Source organism: Rattus norvegicus, chromosome 1, assembly GCF_036323735.1.
Source record: "Rattus norvegicus strain BN/NHsdMcwi chromosome 1, GRCr8, whole genome shotgun sequence".
In the NCBI taxonomy this organism is placed as follows: domain Eukaryota; kingdom Metazoa; phylum Chordata; class Mammalia; order Rodentia; family Muridae; genus Rattus; species Rattus norvegicus.
Genome location: NC_086019.1, coordinates 51,973,197 through 51,997,319, shown reverse-complemented (window position 1 = coordinate 51,997,319; position 24,123 = coordinate 51,973,197). Strand labels below are relative to the sequence as shown.

General features: G+C 43.2%; 1 protein-coding gene across 14 annotated transcripts in view; it reads left to right on the top strand.

The window, feature by feature from the left end:
* Prkn (parkin RBR E3 ubiquitin protein ligase) overlaps positions 1 to 24,123 on the top strand; it is a 1,193,833-nt gene that overhangs the window by 432,923 nt on the left and 736,787 nt on the right. For 7 of the 14 annotated variants that reach the window (XM_039088710.2, XM_039088713.2, XM_063272034.1 and 4 more), the window contains 1 exon segment: positions 16,740 to 16,861. In XM_039088710.2, coding sequence (XP_038944638.1) covers positions 16,740 to 16,861 — 122 coding nt within the window. 14 annotated transcript variants of the gene reach the window in all.

Below are 24,123 nucleotides of genomic sequence, written 5' to 3'. Positions count from 1 at the left end.
ATTCTGGGAAAACACAGTCAGACTGTGTGCTATCTGTGCATTAGAGTTCTGAAAGGAAACTAGGCTTGCAGGACCAGGTCTGCTGTCAATGCCTCTGATGTAATGATGTAATGACTACCTAAAGGAGGCAATGGGGGAGTTGGTGACATGTGCTCTTTGCTCAGGAAAATGAACACTCAGGAGAGAGCAGATAGCCAGCCAGTGATACAGGATGGTTTGTGCTATCTAGAGGTATATTCCCTCTATGTCTCCTTTTGGAAGAAGAACAGAAAGAATGATACAGAGGAGGACTGGTGTGTGTATGCCTGTCCTGTTCCTATGGAGGTCCCTATTGGAGGCTCTCACACTTGATAAGTGTGGACTCTGATGTCCCCCAGATACTTCTTTCCTTACCTTTCCTACCTGTAGTCCCTTCTGGGTTGCCTTGAATACTGGTCTTGAGTTTGCCCACCTCTGCTTTGTACTTGAATGACAAGTTGTTCTGTTGTTGTTGATTGTTTTAAGACACCATTTCACTATGTTTCTCAGGCTATCCTGGATTTGATAGTCTCGCTGCCTTCCCCTTCTGAGAGTTTGTTAGGATTACATGCTCATATCTCACTCATTACACAGGGCCTTGCATTTGGATCCTCATGAGCTCTTGATTGGTCATTCAGTTATTTACCTTTCTAGTGAGGGTTTTACTTCATGTACTCTGGTCTAATAGGATGCGTCCCTGGCCATTTTTATTCCACAAATTTGCACATGCTTGCCAGGCAAGGATATTTGATTGCATTTAGTGTTGCCAGATGTTGTAAGAGGCGTTATTGCTATTTCTGTTTGAAATGAAGAAACTGGGGTTCAGATCTTTTAAAGACCTGTTCTTGGGTCCTAACAGCTGCTGAGCTGCCCACAGGGAGGCCAAATCTGGTTATTCCTGAGTCTACCACTGTGTTGGCTGCATTCTCCCTCTTCCTCTCTTCCTGTATCTCTATTGTTTCTTTTCTAGAGAAATGTGTTGCCCTGCAAGCATCATAGCTAATCTCTAAAGGCTGAGGTGGATGATGGCAAAGACTACAGGGACATTGGAGTCACACAGAGCCAGGTTTAAACCCCTTGAACGACACTTAGCAAACCCTGCAAATCTACGAAAATTACATTGCCAAACCTCACTTTTCATCTGTAAGCTCACAAATTGAACATTAGCTTTTCAGTGATCTTCAATAGAACACAACTTCCTATGGGCATTGAAGTAGGTGCTCACTCAATAGTCCCTGAGAGCAATGGGAAATGCCACTCAGAATCATTGATGCTATCGTGATCCTGAGGCTTATGGCAGAACCTGGGTCTGTTCTGTTTGTAAGACAGCAATGGAAACACAGCAAGTATGTTTTGGAGTAGATTACCATGAGGATATCCTAGAAGCTACTAGTTTGCAAGAACAGGAGTTGCTTCTCTTGGATCTTTATCTCTGGGTTTGTTGGAAAATTGTGCAGGTAGTTCTTCTCCCAAACGGTTCTTTTCATTAGCTTGATCACCATGGCTTCTTTTAGCTACTGTTTCCTTCTGGAGATACTGCTATTCTTTTATTTAAAAATTCTTCCTTGGCTATATGTATGGTCATTTCCCAAAAGGTAAAGCGGTGATTAATAGGTAGGTAGGTAGATGAGTGAGTGGGTGGGTGGGTGGGTGGATGGATGGATGGATGGATAGGTAGATAGATGGATGGATGGATAGATAGATAGATAGATAGATAGATGGATAGATGGATAGATAGATAATAGATTTTTATTTCTGGGTATCTTTGCAAAGTATTGTTGCTTTAAAGAACTATCTTTTGCCATAATAAATGCAATACTTTGTAAATGGTAAATAAAACAAACTCAAAAAAACTCAGGAAAAAATACACCAAAAATTAAGCTAAATTAAATCTTTTCTATGTGAGGTAAAAAAATAAATGATAGAATAAATATCTGACTAGATCATCAATAATTTCAATAGATCTTTTGAGAGACTTTTGATGAACAGCTACAGATCTTTTAAAAACTATAAATACATGTATTTTTAGAAAAAAATCTCACTTAATTTTAATACCTCATATTTTTTCTACTTTGTTCTGACATAAAAATGTTTCTTAGTCAAATAAATGTAGTATATGAATATTAATTGCGGGGTATATTTATTGACTTGTATTCCATGTATATATATACATGCTTAATATTAGAGTTATCATGTCTTACCATACAGTCAATATTCTTACAGACTTCCCATGGCTTAAGTTTATGCCACAATTGCTGTTACAAGATACGTTTAAACTGATTTTAAAAATCATTGAGGATTTTCTTTTGATGTCCTGGTCTAATTTCCCAAAGCTTGCTTCCCAAAATTCATATAAAAATCAAGAGAAGAGTTTTATCTCACTGTAGGTTTTTACTGACATTAAAAATCATTGTGGTCCAAATTTGGTTTTTGGTTCAGCAGAAACAAGCTACACCAGGGAGTGGCCACTTATCAGGCCTCCCTGTCTGTGTGGTTGTTGCTACTGCTGCTAAAAGGCATGATGGAGCTTTTGAGAGACCATTTGTAGTATTATAATGAGCCTCCAGATGGTTTAGACAGGTGATCAAACCACAGGTCATTGCCTGAAAAAGTCAGGCAAACTGGGTTGAAAATGGGCTGTTTTCTGAAATTAGATCTTTTAATCAGTTAGGAAAATGTAGTTGGAAAAGCAAAGTAGCCTTTGTACAAGGAGGCCACAGTAGGCCAGGGAGGCCCAGCATCACTGGTAGACCAGAACACTGCTTGCCCTGTTATCCATTGTTGTCGGCTTTGCTCATACGCTGAGGGTTGACCATCAAAGGCTCACTCCCAATGGTAATTATGTAGAACAAACAATAATTTCAATAATCTTAATACTGTTAAAATCATACTCTGCCTTTTCCTAACGATGACAAGTGTGGCTGTTACAATGTAACCTTCCCTGCATGGTACAGTTAAATGAAGATTTATAACCAATTTAGATTTAATTTTTTTTGACAACATTCATTTAGCATTGCCAAATAAGAGAAACTGCAAAACTTTTAGCTTTAGAAACCTGACACTGTAAAAATAATTATCCAACTGCATGTCATTTTAATGGGCCCAGCAGAACATACCTCATTATATTGTCACAGAGCTTAAGTTATTTTGAGGTCAGTTTGTTGTGATTTAATCATTTGCAAAAAGACTTTGTCATACTGCAGTGTCAGTTTCAAAACTAGTTGCTTGATGATCCCTTCCCATAATATTGACCATTGCTACTAAAGGCATCTACATGACCTATATATTAATATGTATTATATATAATACACACTATATTGAGTATGATATAAGGGGTTTAGTACCCTGAGAAAAAGGTAAGCAAAACCTAATCACTTTTGCATTTAATAGAAGAATCAATGAAGACTTCTCCAAAGGATTTCTAAGGATGGGAGTGGTGGGATTGGATCTTGTAGAAAGGAGGCCCTGTGCTGCTTTGGATGCTGTCTGCAGACAGGAAAAGCATGGAGAAAAGTGTGAATTTATCATAGACTTCAAAACAAGGATGTATTACAGAATAAGTCACAAGACATAAAATAACTCTCAGAGCAAAATATGAAGTAAACGCATGCAAAATGTTGTAATTAAGGAATTAATGAGGGATAAAAATATTATGAAGAGTTAAGGGAGTATCTGAAAAGTTAGCTATTTCTCAACAGTGAAGTGTCCATCTGATTGGATATTTTCATTATTGCGTGTTTTATTGAACACAAGTTATTTTTACATATATCTAACAAAAATCTACAAACTTAAAACTCCACCAAGCCTTATAGTCAACATTAATACTAGTGTTTCTCAAACCGGTAAACACTAGCCAGCAAAGTTTTTATATTTAAATTAACTAAATGCATTAACATTCATTCTTTCTTTTATTATACAAGGTATGGGTTAGGTATTCCAGAGCCACGTGGCCAGCAGCTGCCATGCTGGACAGCACAGGAACTCTCCCATACTCTGGAGCTTATGCTCAACACTAGCTAAGAATGACTCTCTTGACACAACTTTTGCCTATGTATGTCAATTGTCCATAAAATACATGTGATAGATGCCTATAAAAACTTCTTTCCAGAATATTCCCTGTAAATATTCTGAGAGTAAATGCATGCTATATGAAGGCACATATTACCTTGAACCAGGGAGGAGAAGCAGAAACCAGAAAGGCCTGCAGGAGACATGAAAGGGACATGATGCAATCAGTGATTTGCTTTAGGAAAGTTGTTTCAAGGACTGGAAGATTCTAGACAGTCTGAGACAAGTGAGACCTTAGCACCAGTCCAGAGCAGAAGGGCCAGGAATGTCAACTCACAGCTGTTGAAATAAATATATTCACCAAGCAACAGGTAGAAATGTCTATTTATCTACTTTTCAAAGAGCAGATAGGATAAGCTGTTTCCTGATGTTAGCATCTGTTTTAGGAAGTAAGTCTTGAATTTTTATTTTAATGGTAACATCCAAAAATTAATCCATACACCTGTAATCACTTGATCTTTGAGAAAGAAGCTAAAACTATCCAGTGGAAAAAAGATAGCATTTTCGACAAATGGTGCTGGTTCAACTGGTGGTCAGCAAGTAGAAGAATGCAAATTGATCCATTCTTATTGCCTTGTACAGAGCTCAAGTCCAAGTGGATCAAGAACCTCCACATAAAACCAGATACACTGAAACTAATAGAAGAGAAAGTGGGGAAGTGCCTCAAATATATGGGCACAGGGGGAAATTTCCTGAACAGAACACCAATGGCTTATGCTCTAAGATCAAGAATCAACAAATGGGATTTCATAAAATTGCAAAGCTTCTGTAAGGCAAAGGACACTATAAATAGGACAAAAAAGCAAACAACAGATTAGGAAAAGACCTTTACTAATCTTACATCTGATAAAGGGCTAACATCCAATATACACAAAGAACTCAAGAAGTTAGAATCTAGTGAACCAAATAACTCTATTTAAACAAACAAACAAACAAAAAAACAAAAAAAAACAAAAACAGAGTTAAACAGAGAATTCTCAACTGAGGAAATGAGAATGGCTGAGAAGCACATAAAGAAATGTTCAACATCCTTAGTCACCAGGGAAATGCAAATCTTGAGATTCCACCTCACACCAGTCAGAATGGCTAAGATCAAAAACTCAGGTGACAGCAGATGCTGTTGAGGATGTGGAGAAAGAGGAACACTCCTCCATTGTTGGTGGGATTGCAAGCTGGTACAACTTCTCTGGAAATCAGTCTGGAGGTTCCTCAGAAAATTGGACCTAGTGCTACCAGAGGACTCAGCTATACCACTCTTGGGCATATACCCAAAAGATGCCTCAACATATAACAAGGACATGTGCTCCACTATGTTCATCGCAGCCTTACCTATATCCAGAAGCTGGAAAGAACCCAGATGTCCCTCAACAGAGGAATGGATACATACAATGTGGTACATTTACACAATGGTGTACTACTCAGCTACTAAAAACAATGACTTCATGAAATTCACAGGCAAATGGATGGATATAGAAAGCATCATCCTGAGTGAGGTAACTCAGTCAAGAAATAACTCACACGGCATGTACTCCCTGATAAGTGGATATTAGGCAAAGAGCTTGGAATGCCCATGCTACAACTCACACTCACAAACCACATGAAGCTCAAGAGGAAGGAAGACCCCAAAGAGTGGATGTTTCATTCCTACTTAGAAGGCAGAACAGAATAATCAAGGGAAGGAAGTAGAGGGTGTAAGGGACTATGGAGGAATAGAGGAGGGGGAGGGAAAGAGAGGGGGCAGAATCAGGTATGGAGGGAGAAGGATGAGATGTACAGAGGGTCAGGAAATTGAACAGAGGCATGGAGCAATGGGGGCTGGGAAATTGGGGGTAGCAACCAGCAAGTCCCAGATGCCAGGAAAGCAAGAGCCTCCTAGGACCCCATGGGGATGACATTAACTGAAATACCCCCACAAAGGGGATGGAGAACATGTAGAGACCATATCCAGAGGTTAGGCACAGACTCCTGGTTGATAGATGGGGACACCCACCCATCTCCAAAATTTTAACAAAGAATTTTTCCTGTCTAAAGGAAATACAGGAACAAAGAGTGGAGCAGAGACTGAAGGAAAGGCCGTCCAGAGACTGCCCCACCTGGGGATCCATCCCACATGCAGACACCAAACCCAGACACTATTGCTGATGCCAAGAAGTGCTTGCTGACAGGAGCCTGATGTGGCTGTCTCCTGAGAGGTTCCGCCAGATCCTAACCAATACAGATGCAGATGCTCAAAGCCAACCATCAGACGGATCACAGGGACACAATGGAGGAGTTAGGGGAAGGACAGAAGGAGCTGAAGGGATCTTATCTGACATCAATGGGAGGGGAGGCCCTTGGTCCTGTGAAGGGTTGATGCGTCCATGTAGAGGAGTACTAGGGCAGTGAGGGAGGAGTGTGTGGGTGGATGGGGGAGTACCCTCATAGAATCAGGGTAAGGGGAGGATGGGATAAGAGGTTTGCAGAGGGGAAACCGGGAAAGGGGATAACATGTGAAATGTAAATAAATAAAATAACCTATTAAAAATAGTTCTATGGGTCTAAAGAGATGGCTCATAAGTTAAGAGCACTTCCTACTCTTTCAGAGTTTGGGGTTCAGTTCCCAGTGCTTATACAATGGCTAACAACTATCTGTAATTCTAGTTCTAGGCTATGTAACACCCTCTTCTGTCCTACATGGGCACCATAATGAGAGCCATACGTGCAGGCAACAGATAAACATAAAATAATATTTTTCAAAAACTAAAAGATATGTGTATGATTCTAAGCAAAATATTACCACAGCAAGTTAAAAATACCAAAATCATCCAGCTCTTCCTACATGCTTTTTTCAATGCATCTGTCATCGCAAACAGAGGTGTTTGTGGGTTTTGTTCTCTTTTGCTATCCCTGTGCAGGTGCAGTTTGGAATGCTGACATATTTTCCTGGGCAAGAGAAAATGTTGATGAAGAAAATATATTTAAATGAGCAAGGGAGGAACATTTCCTAACATGGATGATCCTGGTCCACCAGCCATGTAACAGAATTGGGGGAGCAGGGTACTTAGTTAAAGCATCCTTTCCCTCAGGTTTCCTTCTACACTAAGGGCCCTGGAGTCCTGGATGTCACGTCCACACCCTATAGCAGCAAACCGTTGGTGCAGGGAAATGAAGGACTTTTAAAAAACAGAGATGCACTAAGGTTTCAGATGATGATTCTTTTGGCAATGAGGATCTTGTCTTACTTGGCAGGGGAGCTGGGTAAAGGTGAAAAATCTCCTACCAGGCCTTGGTAGCTACTGCAGAAGTCCAAGACCATGCTTCTGGGAAGGAGATGAAAGAATTGATTTAGGAGCCAGGAGAGCAAGAGTCAAATTAATGACATCATGGAGAGGAGGCACACGTCATCCCACAGTTTCTCAGTTGTCTGGGTTAATCAGAATCCTTGGACACCCAGGACACCCAAGATTCAAGCATTCCAGAAAATGCAACTGAAAGAGAGATTGATACCACTGAGAGCCAAAGGACTCTGTGTGTTCTCTTATCTCCATATCCTGACCATCCTCCCTCCAATCCAAATGCCTGCTTGTTTCATCTGGGGCACTGAAGACTTCCCTCAAGTTTCCTCAGACTGGGACTCCCATCTGATGACCAAACACTGTGATATCCGAGACCTGAAGCAATGTAGGGACAAGAGAAGATCCCTGCCTAGCAACATCAAATGGGTCTGCGGAGCTCACCTCTGGCTGCTTTTCAGGTTCTATGCATCTCAGAGTTGAAGGTCCTGGAATTTGGAATCATGGCCAACTGTACCAAGCCTGGAAGAGATAGTCACGGAACTTCCTATACAAGGAGCCCATGATGAAGTGTGCACTCCTACCCGAGTCTTTCTGTGCACGTCCTCTGAACACCAGGTTTCTCCCCTGCTGTGTATCGAGTTCCAAGTCAGTTTGAATTTTTGGTTGAAAGCTTAACTTTAGCATTTGATGGCTTGGCAGTCACTCCAGCCCTCCATGTCAGGATTTTAAAACTGCTAACGTCTGTTTTGTGTGGCAGATGTGGTTTCCCACCCATTAACAGCGTGTCCAGCATAGGCACAGTGAGAGCCTCATCAACCCTTGTTGGCAATGTTACTGGCAAAGCTGCATAGGCACTGACGGTCTTATCTTTGGTAGCACTACCTGCTTCTCTCTGCAGGGATTACCATCCCCCAAGCAACCAAGCTTTAGACAGATGAGGTTGACATCAGTTTAGAAAGCTGGATATTGGGACATTTGAGCTACATAGCTCAGTGGTAGAATGCTTGTTACCATGAATCACGTTGTGGCTTTTATTTTCTATTTTAAGTTCCCTGAATTCAGTTTTCTTTTTCTAAAGGTGATATGCATATGCACTGGGCCACAAATGTGCAGTGCGCTTTAAAAGCCAGGCACTGCTTCTTGTCTTGTCTAGGAGAAGCACAGGCAGAGTTCTAAGCAGCCTAATCAAGTGGCTTCCTGAGCTCTCTGGGTACCGAATCCCGTTCCTCAGTGATGGGATCCATGAGTAAGATTAGTATCTGTTCGCCTGGCTCCCAACCCATCTGAGTAGAAGGAAGGAGTAGTGATCCAGAACATAACACTGGTACCATAATAAAATGCTATTCATGAAATGCTGGGAGGAAAGGGGGGAGACCTATTTGAAACATGCAAGCCCCAACAGAGGTGAGGTGCTTCCCTACGCTGTAAACATTTCAGCATTAAGAGACCTTAGAGGGCAAGTGTTTAGAGGAAGAAAGTGGGGATTTCTGAGCCTACTGTGATGTACAGCCACATCTTCCCCTAGAAACCCAGAGGCCTTTGAAGTCAGGACCCCATTCCTGGAGTTCACAATCCTGTCATTTGTTTTTTAGAAGTATACGTTATTCACCGTATCATTGGCTTAACCCAGAAAACCAATCACTTCCTGTTTCTCATATCACCATACTTTTATAATTAATCTCCGTGACACTAAAGAAAAACAATCCTCACATTTTCACAGATAGTAACATCTCAGTATACCAAAGGCTTCCAAATCAATACTGAGAGACAACCTTTATTAGCATTGTACATCTCGTCTTATCGTTTGGCACAGGGGAACAAGATACTGAAAGCATCCGAAACTTGAGACCTGTTTAATGACAGGAGTAAAGTAGGATATATCATACCTAAAATACTTATGCAAAAACCAAGTGCTTTGCCTGTTGTGGATGAGCTCAGATGAGGGATGTGGGTGTATGAAGGCTCACGCCTCGGTTGCCGAAGTCTCTCATTAAGGCAGATTTGATTGCTCATTTACTTAATCGGTTTCTGTCTCTAGTATGCAGAACATTTACAATGGCAGATTTAAATCAATTAATTTTGATAAATCTCAAGTGTCAAGAAAAGGATTGTTTTGGTAAAAGTAAACAAAAAATGTCTATTGACTCTGATGCCCCGCCAGGGATTGCCATTTCTTGGGTCAGCAGCCAGGAGGAAGAGCGTGCACCGATCCTTAGGAACAAGGCTTAACTTTCCTCCCTGGTAATGTCTGTGCCTACACAGTCCTGTCAACTGCCAGTGCTAAAAGACAGTAATGGGAATTTTTGTAGAAGCTTTAGCCTTAATAAAAGAAGCCAAAAAAATTTTGGTTGTGGTGAGGGAGGATGTAAGCAGGAGCTGAGGTGTGTGTGTGTGTGTGTGTGTGTGTGTGTGTGTGTGTGTGTGTGTGTGTGTGTGTGTGATCCCTGGCCTTAATGTGTATCTGCTAACCAGGGTAAAGCTAAAAACTGCCCCTGAGTCAAAGTTATGATCATCTGGCCGAGGGGAAAATGGCTTCTTTGGATAGGAAATGCCATATTCAAGCCTGTGCTGCTGTCCTGTGGATAACACGCATCCCAGGAGCTCCTGACTGCTTTGTTATGAAGCTATGGTGACTGTGCCTACTTTCAAAGGAAAATCAGTAATTTGTAAGTTGTCCATTAAAATGGAACTTAGATGTAGGACGAAGTCAATATGCCACAAGGCAGATCCAGCCTACCACTGGAGGAGGAGGAAGGGTAGGCAGGGGAAAGTCTAAGAAGGAGAGAGGAGGAAGAGGAGGGAGAAAAAATCAAGATGGAGATGACAGAGGAAGATGATTCCGGTCCAGGTGGTCTAGGTCGAGTTTATCTTGTCTAGGTGGGCGGTTTCTATCTTTATTAATTGGCAGTGAATGTATTCTGTGGATATATTGTATATTGAGAATTTAACATGTAAATCTGATTGTTGGGTTACAATTTGTTGAGTCTTGGTTTTACTGGGTGGGTGACTCGGACAAGAGAGTTCCTGGCTGGCAGGGTAGGCCAGGGTGACTAGCAATGGCAGCGGAGAGATCGCTGGGGTTAGAAGATAGGTAGGCTAATGTGGCATGGTGCCGCTGAGATAAATTACTGTTAAGTCTACACGGCCATACAGTGCCAGAACTAACACTAGGGAGCGACCACACAGGTCCGAGAGTACCAGGAGCCCAGCGTGGAGGGATGATGTGCGGGAACCAGTTGTGCCTATTTTTATTTTTTACTGCAACACTTTGAAGCTACTTTGAATCCTCTTCAAGCCATTTCAATATCACAATACCATGGTTATAATTTTATATGGACCTAATGTTTAACTCACTGTCTACTAGGGTGGATCCATACAATTGTGTCCTGTTTCTACTCTTTCTAAAAGTACAGTGCACTCACAACCCTCACATCATAAAGAAAAATGACTCCAGTAAGCTGGAAATTCATTTAGGGGTTTGCACACGATGTGTATTACATAGCACCACCACTGAACTGTAAAGGATATGGTTAGGCAGGAAGCAATAATAAAAGTAATTAGTGAAAAATTACACTTCAGCTATTTCTAAATCTTAGAGTAGGTCGAAGTTAAAAATATTATGTGAGAATTATAAAATTGAGGAAAGAATGTCCTTACATGTAGGAGTGGCCTGTTCTAATGTGAAGAGCAGTAAGCAAAACTAGGCGCTGGCTAAGACCCTCCCAGTGTGTCAGACACAGTGCTGCGCTCACCCGTATTATTACTGCCAAGATCCTTTCCACAGCCTGTGCGCTGGTTACTGTTATCCTCTCAGCTTCAGGATCAGAAGATGACCAGAAAGGAGCAGTAGATCGGCTCACAGTGGCAGGGTCTGGTCAGGTTTAGCATAGCTGTTTGGCCTCAGTGTTACCACCTCTGTAAGTCAAGATAGGCACATCTGGGACTGTAAATATTTCCTCTAAGTACTGTGTATGCACTGATCGGTATTGTGAATTGACCATGCAACCCAGCAGCCTCCATGCTGGCCGACGTTGCTGGCATCCACCCCCGACCCATTTGTGGGAAGAAAGAGCATCAAAATGTGCTCTGCTTGGCTTTGTGCCTTATTTACATGAGCATAATCCTCAAATTATGCTTCACTCTACAGTTTTATCTTGGCATGGGGGATCTCTTTATTACTTTCCAAATGAATAATGAAAAAATAAATTGGCAACAACAACCACGAAGAAATGAAGCAAAGGCGTCACGTTTAATCAGCAGTTTTTGCCTCACCAGAAGAAATCATCGTTCGGATCCATTAATTAAAAACCCAACCCGGAAAAGCTTGAGAGTTAAGTGATAACTTTTTAAGGGTAGAGTCTCCTTAGAGATTGCTAAACCTGTTTTAGGAGCATGTGTGTTGGGTGGCTGGTTAGATAATTGGGAGTTGTTTATAATGTGGCATTACCTTGGTTACTCCACAGAAGTTAAGAATAGGACTTCTTAAAATCGTGGGATGATGTTTGGATCCATTAGGCTTAAACATAGTGGAGATGGGTTGCATTGGGAGGTGTTGACTTGCTACTTCCTTCCCTAGGAGAATCTCATCCAGGGTTAAACTTCAGAATTTGACTCTGGTGGGCGAGTGGAAGACAGTTGAAACAGGCCTGAAATTCTGACCCTCCTGCCTCCATACACCAAGAACTGAGATCATGACCATATGCCAACAGGCCTGACTCAGATTTCGATCTTTAACATTTAATTATACTCACTCCTCTACAATTTTTAATACTCATTATTTTCTGCTCCCCACATAACTTACTTCTAAGATGCCATTAGCGTCGGTTTTGTTCTAGGGAGAGTTACATTCTACACTTTGAAGAATGTGGGGAGTTTGGCACAGAGAGTTCCAAGCGTTTGGTAACCACAGCAGCATGTTTTATATTGCTGTTTGTCTTCATGCTGCCACACCTATAACTTTTATAGCATTTGAAGATACGGGAAGATTTACTAACCCAACAGATAGGTGTTTTTAACTAAGCTCGGGGTACTTCTCTTAGCTTGTGGACCACATAAAATGGAATTAAATTGTACAGAAAAAATGGGACAGATATATGGCAACTGTGAATCAGTCTGAGCCTAGGGCCAATGGCATTTACAGAAAGTGCCATGTGTCTTTAGGGGACTGGAAAGAGGGAGACAGTCTCCTCACAAGACCACGAGGTAAGAGAGCTGTAAGGGGAGCCCTTTATCTCTTGATGAAATAGCCTTCCAGAGACCGTTACCTGTGGTTCTCTAGAGAGAAGCTGTCCTAGAAAAACGATGAAGCTTCTGTGTTTGACCTGCCACGCTGAGCAGTTCCTCACTTGTGATCTACCTGTGACTGAAGAGGATGGATTCTACACCCCGTGATGCTTCCAGTGAGACATTATGCAGAGGAGGTAATTCAGGAAGTCTCTACTACACGGATTTAATATGGAACCATGCTAGGCAAACGCAGTGTATATTGTTCAGACTGGAACTGTCAAATAAGGTCAGTATAGGGAAATCATTCTCTCCCCATGTTATATATGGAGAGTTTTGCCAGGCTTCAGTGGTAGTCCTCTCGTTGGTCACGCCACATAGTTTTAGTGCCTGGCTTATGAGACATAACACTCAGAAACTGTGGTCAGGCCCTTTCTGAAGGATTACCACCCGGATGCACCATCAGGAGTCCTGGCAGGTGATGAGGGAGAAGATCCCTGACAGTGTCCACTTATCTGGATCCCTGACATAGCTTAAAAGACTTTCATTGGTACGGTCTGAAAGAGACTTGCAGGGATCGTTGAGGACAGAATCTACTCCCTATGCTATTAGAGGCTGTGGCAAACGGAGCTGGCTTTCAGATGTTAGCTGAAAAAATGCTGCTAACTGTTCAGATGATATTGAAGTCCTGAATATTTAAGGAACAGCCTTAAGTCTCCAGGCAGAAGTGGGCAAGAGTGAAAGGAGCCGTCACTACCTAGTGCCAGATAATGTGGAAGAAGCTGGCCAAAGGCTGCAAAGAAGGACATCCCATGCTAGGACACCTACGCCAGTTCTATGACTTGGGAACACAACAGTTATTCAGAGGTGGCAATACAAAGCCAAACACATCTGTGATCATAGACACTAATCTATGCAATCATCATAATTATGGACAACAAAACAAAAAGAATTTTCATTCCATTTGGACATTGAGGATGACGGTCAGATTGTAAATGTGGAGATTGTCAGTGGAAATGCAAGATAGTTGTGGAAGTGTATGTCAAGACTGAGTCACTTGGGATAGAAGTCAGAGCATGGCAGGAAAGAACAGCCTTACTGACCCTCTGGATCTTTAGTAGCCAGCTCTGTCTTTCCTCCAATTCCAACCGTTCTGTTCTATTTTCTCCTTCCAACTGTGTTTTCATATTAGCAGTTCTTGGTGTGTATTGTCTTCTTTGCTTAGTATTATCTGTCTGTGTCCCTGATGAGAGCGTGAGACAAGGCTAGACACTCACACTCACTGGCTTTGATCTGAAAGCTACCCACCTGCGGCTTTTGAAATGAAGTCTCTTTTAAAGTTAAGGAAACAAGAAAAGAGTAATCCCTAGCCACGTTTTCAGCACTCCATAGCCCCCAATGCTTCTGGTCACATATTGCTTGCACATATCTTGATGAGGCAGATGTAGGAAGGTCCCTAAGGACAGCAAAGTTTCATTTAATGTTTTGTACAATAGTTAATGTGTTCATGTGGGATAAGTACCTGCTTATTAAAATGATTATTTAGGCTTTAAGCCTATTATCCAAAGATATACTAAATATCACCCCCTCTCCTCCCAGTACACCCTCACACAGGTCCTTCCCCCATTACTCCTTCTCCTCTGAAAAGGGGAAGCCCCCACCCCACCCTTGGGTATCACCACCCACTGGCATATCATTGAAGGACAAAGTGCATCCTCTCCCACTGAGGCCAGACAAGGCAGCCCAGTTAGGGGAATGGGATCCACAGGCAGGCAACCCATTCGGGGACAGCCTCCGCTCCAGTTGCTGTTTCTTACATAGAACAGGACACGTTGTAAACATAAGCCGCTTCAGTTACTTTGACTATTGAAGGAGAGACCTAGGGATGAGGAAAGCATAAGGATATTTAAGGTCCCAAATGAAGTGGAAGCAGGAGAGCTCCATAGTGACTAGAGGTGTCGAGTTCCTAGTAAAGGCTTTTGAGGTCTTTCACAGAATAACTCTGAGTTCCAGCTGCAGGCTCATCAGTCAAGCCAAATGGGAACACAGCCCATGAAAGTGTGAGGCATTTACTGACATTCCTGCAGTGTACTCCAGGCCACAGCAGGACACAGAGGCATACCCACTGTAAAGCATGTCGCACTGCCCAAAAGGTAGGGAGGCCACTCTGAAAGGGGCTCTCATGATTCACCTGAAAGCCCAGCTGCTTGGCTGAACGAAGCCAACAGCTTGAAACGTGCTATGGCCCGCGTTGCACTGACCTTGGTCTCCCTTAGCCTGGCTATTAATCGGCTGGGTCTGCATGGCACAGTGTAATGGATTGCATGTCATCCTGCAGGATTCCAGGCCACCAAGGTGGCATGCAGCATTTTGTGACAGGCGTCTCAAGGACTTAGTGAAAGTTGAAGCATGCAGAGGTGGAAGGGGTTAGCCTCCTGCTGATGCATCATTAGCAGAGACAATACCACAGACACCACTGTTGCTATAAGGGAAGAGAGGAGTCGCCAGTTCCCAGCAGGTCTTAATCTCCTCTACCCCCAGTGCCCTGACCCAGGCCCTGACTGACTCCCCTTTGGAAAGATTTTGCTTTCTTTCACTCATTTCTTCCTGTATCTTTTATTGTTTAAGCTTCACGTGTGGGTTATAAAAATTGTGAGACCCCATGTTTTCCCATTGCTGATAAGTGCTAACAGTGAGGAAACTTGAAATCCCTCCCGGGGTTCTTTAATGAGTTCTAACAGCAGTGAAATGGGGTTCTTAACACAGGTTAGAGCTGTCACGATTCCTGTGATCTTTTGACAGTCAATCATTTATTATGTTACAAACATTACTGTGACAAGGACTCATATCTCTGTGTTTCGCTTCTGACCCACATATGTTTCCTGTAACAATTATATTTGCCAATAACTATGCGATATTCACAACTAGGATATCTTGCCCGAGAAGGCACTAAAGTCACAGAGGGGTGTCAAAATAGATATTTCGCATCCACACAAACATGTATTTATAGTCTGTCTTGCCTTTCAAACTGACAGCTATGTACTCTTTGCTGAAGAGCAGCCGTTATAGGATGCATTGCACATGCATCAGAATGTTCCTCATTTTATCTTATATTTTAGAAAGTTCTGTCAGCTACAGAGTCAGCAAAGCTGAGTAAATAAACGGCAGGGACTTCTGCTGTCTGCTTCTTGTCTCTGTACTGTTTTTAGTCAGCTGTATGCATTTGGATGATCAAAACCTTTCACCCGTGACCACAAGGAATGTCTAGATGTTTCTGACACTATGATTAAAATTATAAACACGTGTGTCCCACCCCCAGCAACAATTAGAGCATGATCAAAGGAATTATTAAGTTAAGTTGGGAAAGTTAGGACTTTTAGAATACCCCAAGAGCTCCTAGTCAGTTCTTTTCAGACACAAAAGCATCAGATATCCACAAAATGTTACCTTATTTTAAGAACTGGCACTTTGAGAATATTGACACTCGAGAGAAATTATTTGATTAGACTGATCCCTTGGTGTTTACCCTTCACACTTGCGAATACTCCGTCAGAATGGCAGTTGTCCAGCCAGAGAAACTGTTCACAAAATGCAAAGCTTGCACTTCTGCACAGGCTGTGGGATCTGTTAGGCTCCATGGGATTCAGGACTCTTATTTTATATGTTACTGGGTTTGGGCAAATGTTCCCTAGGAACCCGGCAACTGTGGTCCCATCACTCACATCACGAGGGAAAGGCTGGCTTGGCCGTGCAGATATGATTCTAAGAGGAAAAGATCTTGAGTCTTTGCTGCTGTGTACAGAAGCATGAAATAGAATCCAGGGGCAGCGGCCTCTGCATTTTCCAGTCTCGGAATTGCCTGTCCCCTTCTCAGGCTTCAGCAGTGAGGAGGAAGGCATTTAATTTCCCGGTGCTGCAAACACTCCGGAGGCAGCCTGTTTACTTTGATGAGTAAGTCGCTTGGCTGTTGGCATGACAAGAAGAGGAGACTTTAACCCTTCTCAACATAAAACCATGTTTTCTAGATCGTTAGCTCCTCCTTGAAACGTTCACTCTTCTAATTCTATGCAGTTCGCCTCTAAGAGGCTTGTGTAGATGGTGTCTTGGCTCAGTGTGAACTAGCACTGATTGGTTACTGTGTCTTTTTTTTCCCAGAAGCTAAACCCACCTACCACAGCTTTTTTGTCTACTGCAAAGGCCCCTGCCACAAGGTCCAGCCTGGGAAACTCCGAGTTCAGTGCGGCACCTGCAGACAAGCAACCCTCACCTTGGCCCAGGTAAGGAAGCAGGAGCAGTGTCCTCAGGAGACTGCTCTTGCCCAGATTAATAAATGTCTTTGGGAGCCATCGTTCCCTGCTTCTGATTGAGTAGGACCACACAGAAAGGGAGATGCTATTCTGGGTGGCTGTGATGGCACGCAAATTTCATATCAAATGTAGCTTTCCTTCTGGGTTTTATTCTGCTCTGTAAGTTTCTCTGGTACACAGCCATGTCCTCCGCTACACACACACACACACACACACACACACACACACACACACACACTACACCATTTTTTTCTGGCTCAGATGTGCAGAAAGGCTTGGCCAAGGCCATCTGCAGCCATGATGGGTTCACACTGATGGGAGTATTTAACAGAAGAGACTATGACGTAACATCTTTGAGTACTGGAAATGTGTCACATTTGGATTTGTGCAGTGGCAATATGGCTGCAAGTGTCAGAATATACTAGAGGGCTCATCCAGGAACAGTGCACAGAGGTTGATCAATCAAGTTATAACTTACTGCTGATATAATAAATAATAATAATAATAATAATAATAATAATAATAATAATCAGGGCATTTGAAGAGCTTGGACATTTGCACTGAAAACAGTGGCCCCAAAACACGTTCTGCCACAGCCTTCTGCTTGTCTCCATACAGCCTAAGCACAGCAATGGTCTGGGGAAGAAACAATAATAATGCCAACACACTGCATGACCCATGATCATTCTCTGACACATAGATTCCACTGTTCATAAATAATGTTTGCTGGAACCTAGGCCACTTTCTCTGTACCTGTTGTCTACAGCTGTGTACATGGATGTAGGCAGGATGACCTCTACAGCCTGAATTTGCATCTGGAAGAAAAACATGCTGACCTTTGATATAAAACACAGGGGCAACTGTTGTATGGGTTCCATACTTCCTCAGTGGCATTGTCCATGGGAAGTGGAGGAAGCCCTGAATGTGTATAGTCCTGCATGAATGTGTGCTATTAACATGAGCTGGCTATGCCAAGAACCCCCTTAGACCCATGGGAAAATGGCAAAGCCTTTCCATAAGGAGCATTGGAAGAGTAAGACCTCTCTCTTGGTCCATGTACGGATATTGATGGTGTGTACAGAAAATGGTGTTATCTCCCCCTGGATATTTATGTCCCGAAGACTCCCCCCCTACTGAGATTAACTAGACATCTTTCCTTGATTCAGTTGTGTACCACAACCCTGCCTCCTGATTATGTACACAATGACCTCCATGTTAGCTGTTCGATGTATGTTATAAACACAGAGAACTTCTGCAGTCCTGCGGCTTCCCCTTCAGAGAGCTTAGTCCACCCAATCTCAGCTTGTCCATGTGTCTGCGTGTGTCTGTATTTTGTCTCATCTTTACTCCCTCAATCCTCCAGTCAGCTCTGGGGAGCAGACTGTGATATGGATGTGGCCCTGGGCAGTAGCATTTGGGATGTCTGGTCACATAAAAGCACCAAGTTCAAGAGAGTCAGGTACTCAGCTATGGGTAAGTACCCCGAGTACCTGCTAAAGACCCCAGTGATGGGGGCCACTCAAAGCACACTGTGCAGACCATGGGGAGACAGGGCAAGGCCTTATCAGTGAGTATCCCGAGGATGTGTTTAACACCTCGAATGAAGGACAAACAATGGTCCATTGACTCAGACCTGTGATTCCGTTGTATCTGGGATGCTGTGCCTTTATGTAAATAATGAAATCCACGAAGAAGCCATATCACTTCATCTTGGAGCAATTGCATAGACTCTGCTTTAGAGATCTCGATGAACAGTGCTCCTGCCTGAGAGCATGCCGTGTGGCTCCAATAGAAGTGCCTCTTCTACCTGCTCCCCTTCTTCCTGTGCAATCCTGACGGCTCCCAGCTACGGAGATGTCCTCACCTCCTGGTGAGTCTGGATTCAGGCAGCAGAGGCAGCAACTTAACTCTTTCCATGCACTGCATCATTTATTTCACAGCAAACTCTCAGGTAAGTGCTATTAGTAATCCCACTCTTGATTCCAGAAAGCCCAGTCTCAAAGGGACCCAGTCGCTCACCCATGAAGACCAGAGCTTGAGAACTGGGAGTTTGTACCAAGACTGTTTTGTCTAGACTGCTGTGTGTCACACACACACACACACACACACACACACACACACACACACACACACACACACCACAGCAATCAGGGAGGTGATAAAACGTGAACTTAGGTCTGGGTGGTATGGGAGAGGAGGACCCGTAGAGAGATCCAGACTGTAGCATTACTTAATAGTCGGCAACTATGGCAGGGGACACGTTGTGGCTGAATGTCCTGTTTTGTTTGTAATCAATAAATATGTAATTTTGTGTGTAACTTGTCATTTGAAAGTGTGCTCTATGTGGGACAAAAAGAGGACACAAATGAAACCCCCCACATTAACAACAGTAAATCCCTGCAGTGAGTGGGGCCAAGCAAAAGAGAGCATGGCAGACACGACATGGTGCGTTGGTGCAGGACGCTGACCAGAGCCTGGATGAATTAAGCAACCAGTAGCAGTCAGACACGCAGTATGGTGTTCAGCTGAAAACCAACCACAGAGCGAGAATGTACCCCTCCCTCTTTTGGAGCACACCCAGTTCCAGGTGTCAACTTGACAGCCTTCACTGGTACAGCATTGTGATTGTGTATCTTTGACTGTAGGGAAGCTATGTCAGTATAAAGAATGTCTAGGACAGTATTTAAAACACATCTCAACATATCACCCCCTAGTGCTGGTATTGCATCATGCTTCACATACTTACTTACCTACATGTGTATATGTGTACTTGCAAGTTGGTATGAGAACCCGGGCTTAAGCACACTCCTTCCAGAGAAGCAGACGCTCCCCCTACCTCTATCTCACTGGTTCAGCGGCAGCTGGGGTTCCTCCTGTGAGTGGCGGTCTATGCTGGCATCCCAGCACTCTGTTCTCCAGGACCATTCCTGGGGGCGATGGCACGTGAGTCCCACCTCACTTGCTGTCCCCGTCCCACCTCACCTGCTGTCCCCAGGACTGAGATTTCCCCCATTCTCACGACTGCTTTAGCTCTCCTTATGGTGCTGTCCATTCCACTGTGAGCTTTATGTGGTCAGGTGATCTGTCACTTTGTTTCTCACTTTATCCTGATCAGCTCGCCCTGTGTCTTAGCACAGCACAAAGCGGATAATGTTGAAGGTTGCATCCTTTTCTTTGCGATTCCACACACTGACTTCATAGAAACCCTATCAGTCTCTGGTGGTGATGTGCCTGCCATGGGCTTGTTAGTTTCCTTCTTGGGTTTTGCATTTGTAATTTTCTCTGATCTTTATGACACATTTACAGAGTAAGATTTCTCTAACAAAGAGACATCATGAGGTTAAGTGAGACCCCAGTGTCACACTGTTATCGAATACTGGAACTGGCAGTGAAAAACCTTCTCTGCTTTGCCCACAGTGCTGGCCTTTCCTAGGATAGACAGCTTCCTGTGCAAATGCAGCATCCGGCAATCTGTTGTTTAATCACTTCCTACATACTAAATTATCACTGAAAACGCCCGTGGAAAATACTCCCAAGGATTTAGAGAAAATGGAAACGGCCTAATTCAAAGATGATTCCTCTCCACCCATATCTCAGATGTAGTGTAACTGGTCCACAGCAAAGGAGATCGGATGCTTCTGTTTTGTGATTGGCAGACACTGGAACTGCTCCTTAGCCTACAAGCTCCACGGTGGCCCCGATGGAGCAGGTGCTGTATTGTGCCAAGGAAGATGACTTCTAATAAACCATCGTCACCTATTAGGTTTTTCTTTATCCAATTCTTTATAAAACTCAGCAGCTTATACAATGTTTTCTGTTTCTGAAAGTAAGAGAACGTGAGATCCTATGCAAGTGACTAATTGCAATAAATTAGTGTGTGGTTCATTTAAGAATATCTGGGGAGGAATTTTTTAGGGGAGAAAAAACTGATTCATCTTAGCCACCCGAGTTACTTTTGAGTATATGATCTCATTTCTCTTGTCTAGAGAACTCTGTCTGCAAAGAGCTGTGCGTCACCTCTACGTAGTCTGTTGTTACTGGAGACTCATTAGCAGTGCTAGTGTCTCCTCAAGTCTACTTCTGTTGGGCACACAGCAGCCCTGAGCCATACACATTTAATATGCTGCCCCTAACAGACTGACAAAGAAGATGAACATTAGCCATTTCTGTCCTGAAGGGAAATTGGAGTCCCAGGTTTTGACATGACCTTGCGAGTGAGTTGAGAATCAACTCACACACCAGGTTCTCTGCCATTTCCAAATCAAAATATCCTTTTCATTTCACGGTGACCTTGACCAGAGTTTCAACTAGATGGAGATATCCTTTAGAAATGTGAGTACTGGCTGGAAAATAGTGCGCACAGCTGATTGGAAAAACATGGCAGGCATTCAATTTTTCAACTACTCCTTCAAAGATTACCCACTTGGGGCCATGCTGGAATGAGACAGGGGTGAGCCCGGCAGGGGTGGCTCTGAGCCTTGCGATTGTTTCTGATTGTATTTTTGAGCAGTTAAATGGGCAATTTAAAGTGACTCTTGGCACTGACTCAAAGATTTCCCTAGGACCTGATGGTGCCAACCAAAGCATTCTCGGGGACATTATGACCTTTAACACCTTGCCTGGACTGGCGACTTCAGTTAAGAGTAGCCGCTGATGGAGGGAACTCTGTTGCTCTGAAGGATGCTCTACTCCCTGCGGGCTGTGTGTCGCTAATCCTGATGCATCCTCTTTCCTTTGTGCGTGAAGTACCACATCCACTACCACTGTCACTCTCAATACTTCCCACACTCCTCAAGAAAAAGGCAATGTACGATGGGAAGGACTGACTTATCTCATTAGAGTTAAGCATCAAGTACACAAAAGTCAAGTCATTCTCTCCAATAATACTTGGGGGATGGGGTAAATGCAGCCATGAGCAGAGAGAGAGTTCATGGTGCCCATGGTGCCTTGGAATAGCTGCCTCCGAGCAAAGCCCACTCAAACCTTAGTTTCTGATTAAAGCCACACATGGAAAATCTCTCCAGCCCCCACTCCAGGTTGCCAGGTTGCCAGCATTATCCACCACTCGGATCTCTTTGTTTGCACTCAGTTTGTTAGTTTTAAAATTAATCAGAAGCCAGGAGATTACTACAGCCAGGAAGTTTGGATAATATTTCCCCCACAATCACTATAATTACTTTATCTCAAAAAGAACTTTATCTTTGCCACCCTAATGAGATAGTCTGCCTCAGAATAGCATTAACGCTAAAAGGTTTCTGATGAGAAATGGTGCAATAAATAGAGTAAGATGTAAAGTGCCCGGCATGATGGATTTTGTTTAAAATTGGTTTATAGATTAGGCAAAATTTATGTGAGGAAATTTATTAAGAAATATAGTTTAAATGTATAATCACTCTTAAACTTAATATTTGCTACAGATTAATTGTTGGTCAGGAGTCTACTTGCCTGGGAAGCTGCACACATCTTTGTAAAGAATTATAGGCTGGGTTTATATCTAAGCTCACTTTCTTTTCAAGCGTCAACATCAGAAGTCATTGCCCCAGGATGCAATTCTCTTGTTATGTTGGTGTCAGGCATGTCTGAGGTTCTAGAGTGCAAAAAGGACACCTACCACATACTTCCTGAAGTCCTTTTCATGCGTGTTATGTGCACCTGAGTGGCAACTGTGCCTGCATTCCCATTTGCTCAGTGCTTGCCAAGAGGCCTACATAGAAGAGCTCAGCAGTGAACACATGCAGCTCATGTGTCTGCAGAGCAGAGACCAGGCAGTGCTGGGCTCACCTCAGCCTCTCAGCCTGAGCTTCCCTCATTGCCTCAGAGCGCTTCTGCCCTCTGGCTTTTGCTGCTCAGCTTGTTTAGTGGTGCTCTCCATGGTGCTGATATGCTCTATTTAGGGGCATCTTGAAGAAACAGTGAAAGAGAAAAGAACACATGGTGGCCCAGGAGCTCCAAAGAGCTCAGAGCACATTGCTTCTGGTGTATACACGTACACATGCACATACACATATGCATACTCAAATGCATCATATACATACACATACACATACACATACATATACATATACACATACACATGCACATACACATACACATGCATATACACATGCACATACACATATGCATCATATACATACACATATACATACATATACATGTGTGTGTTATATAATCAAGTAGCCTGTGGATACATTACTGTATTAGGAAAAGTAGCGATTTGAAAAAAAAAATCAGCTTTTGGTGAGTCACAGCACCCTAGAAGAGCCAGTTCCCACAAATGGTCACAGTGCACACACATAAAGGACATGACTGGTTAGTGTGCTGAACATCTTGAGTTCCCAGGATGCTTGGGCTTGTTTTAATGACTCTTAATAGGCTATCCAATGACTAGCTGTTTTTCTGGTGGGAAAGACTGAGGTGCAAGGAGCATAGAGGGGACAGGGCCCAGGGCAGCTGAGAGAGAAGGATGGGAAAGCAGAAACCTCACCCAAATCTAAGGAGCAAGATGGGCAAAACTGGAGCCACTGCCCACATTCTCTGGGAAAGAGCATCACACTGCTCTGACACCAAGGGCCCTCCCTATGGGACACAAGGGGTCATTTATATTTGAAACCAGACAAGCTAAGAGTAGTTTGTAGTACACCTCCCAAATTGAATGGACTATAAACTATGCTAATTGCTGCAATTTAAAAGATGCTCTGGAATTCAGATTGAATCCAGCACCCTCAACTTTGTCCAGGACAGTAGTTCTAGGACAGCACTTCCCTCTTAACTGAGACATTTGCATGCTGATCGAGACGCTGGAAGAGGGGAGGGGCTGCCATTGACCTCGCAGGAAGGTGCACAGGTGGGTCAAACTAACAAAGGGAAAGGCTGACTGGCATAGGTAGAGCTGGGTGTGGGGATGTGGTGGGGGAGAGGTTTAAGCATAACCTGGGACCACCCACTAGCCTGTGATACCTTGGGTAGAAGGAATCAGCCCCATCCTGGAGCTGCAGTGATACCTTTAGTGTAATAGATGAAAGGGTGCTTCAAAGAACCCTCGGCTACTCTTAACCAAAGGACCCATCCTCAGAAAGACATAATGAAAAGTAGAAAAATTAGGAGGATGCTACAGACTAAAAAGAAATTATTTCTCTTTTCTTGTAATATCATCAGTAGGGACATTTAGCAGAATGTATAAGAGAAGAAATGTAAAATATACAGCTGCCTATTTTAACAAGTAAAATATTATT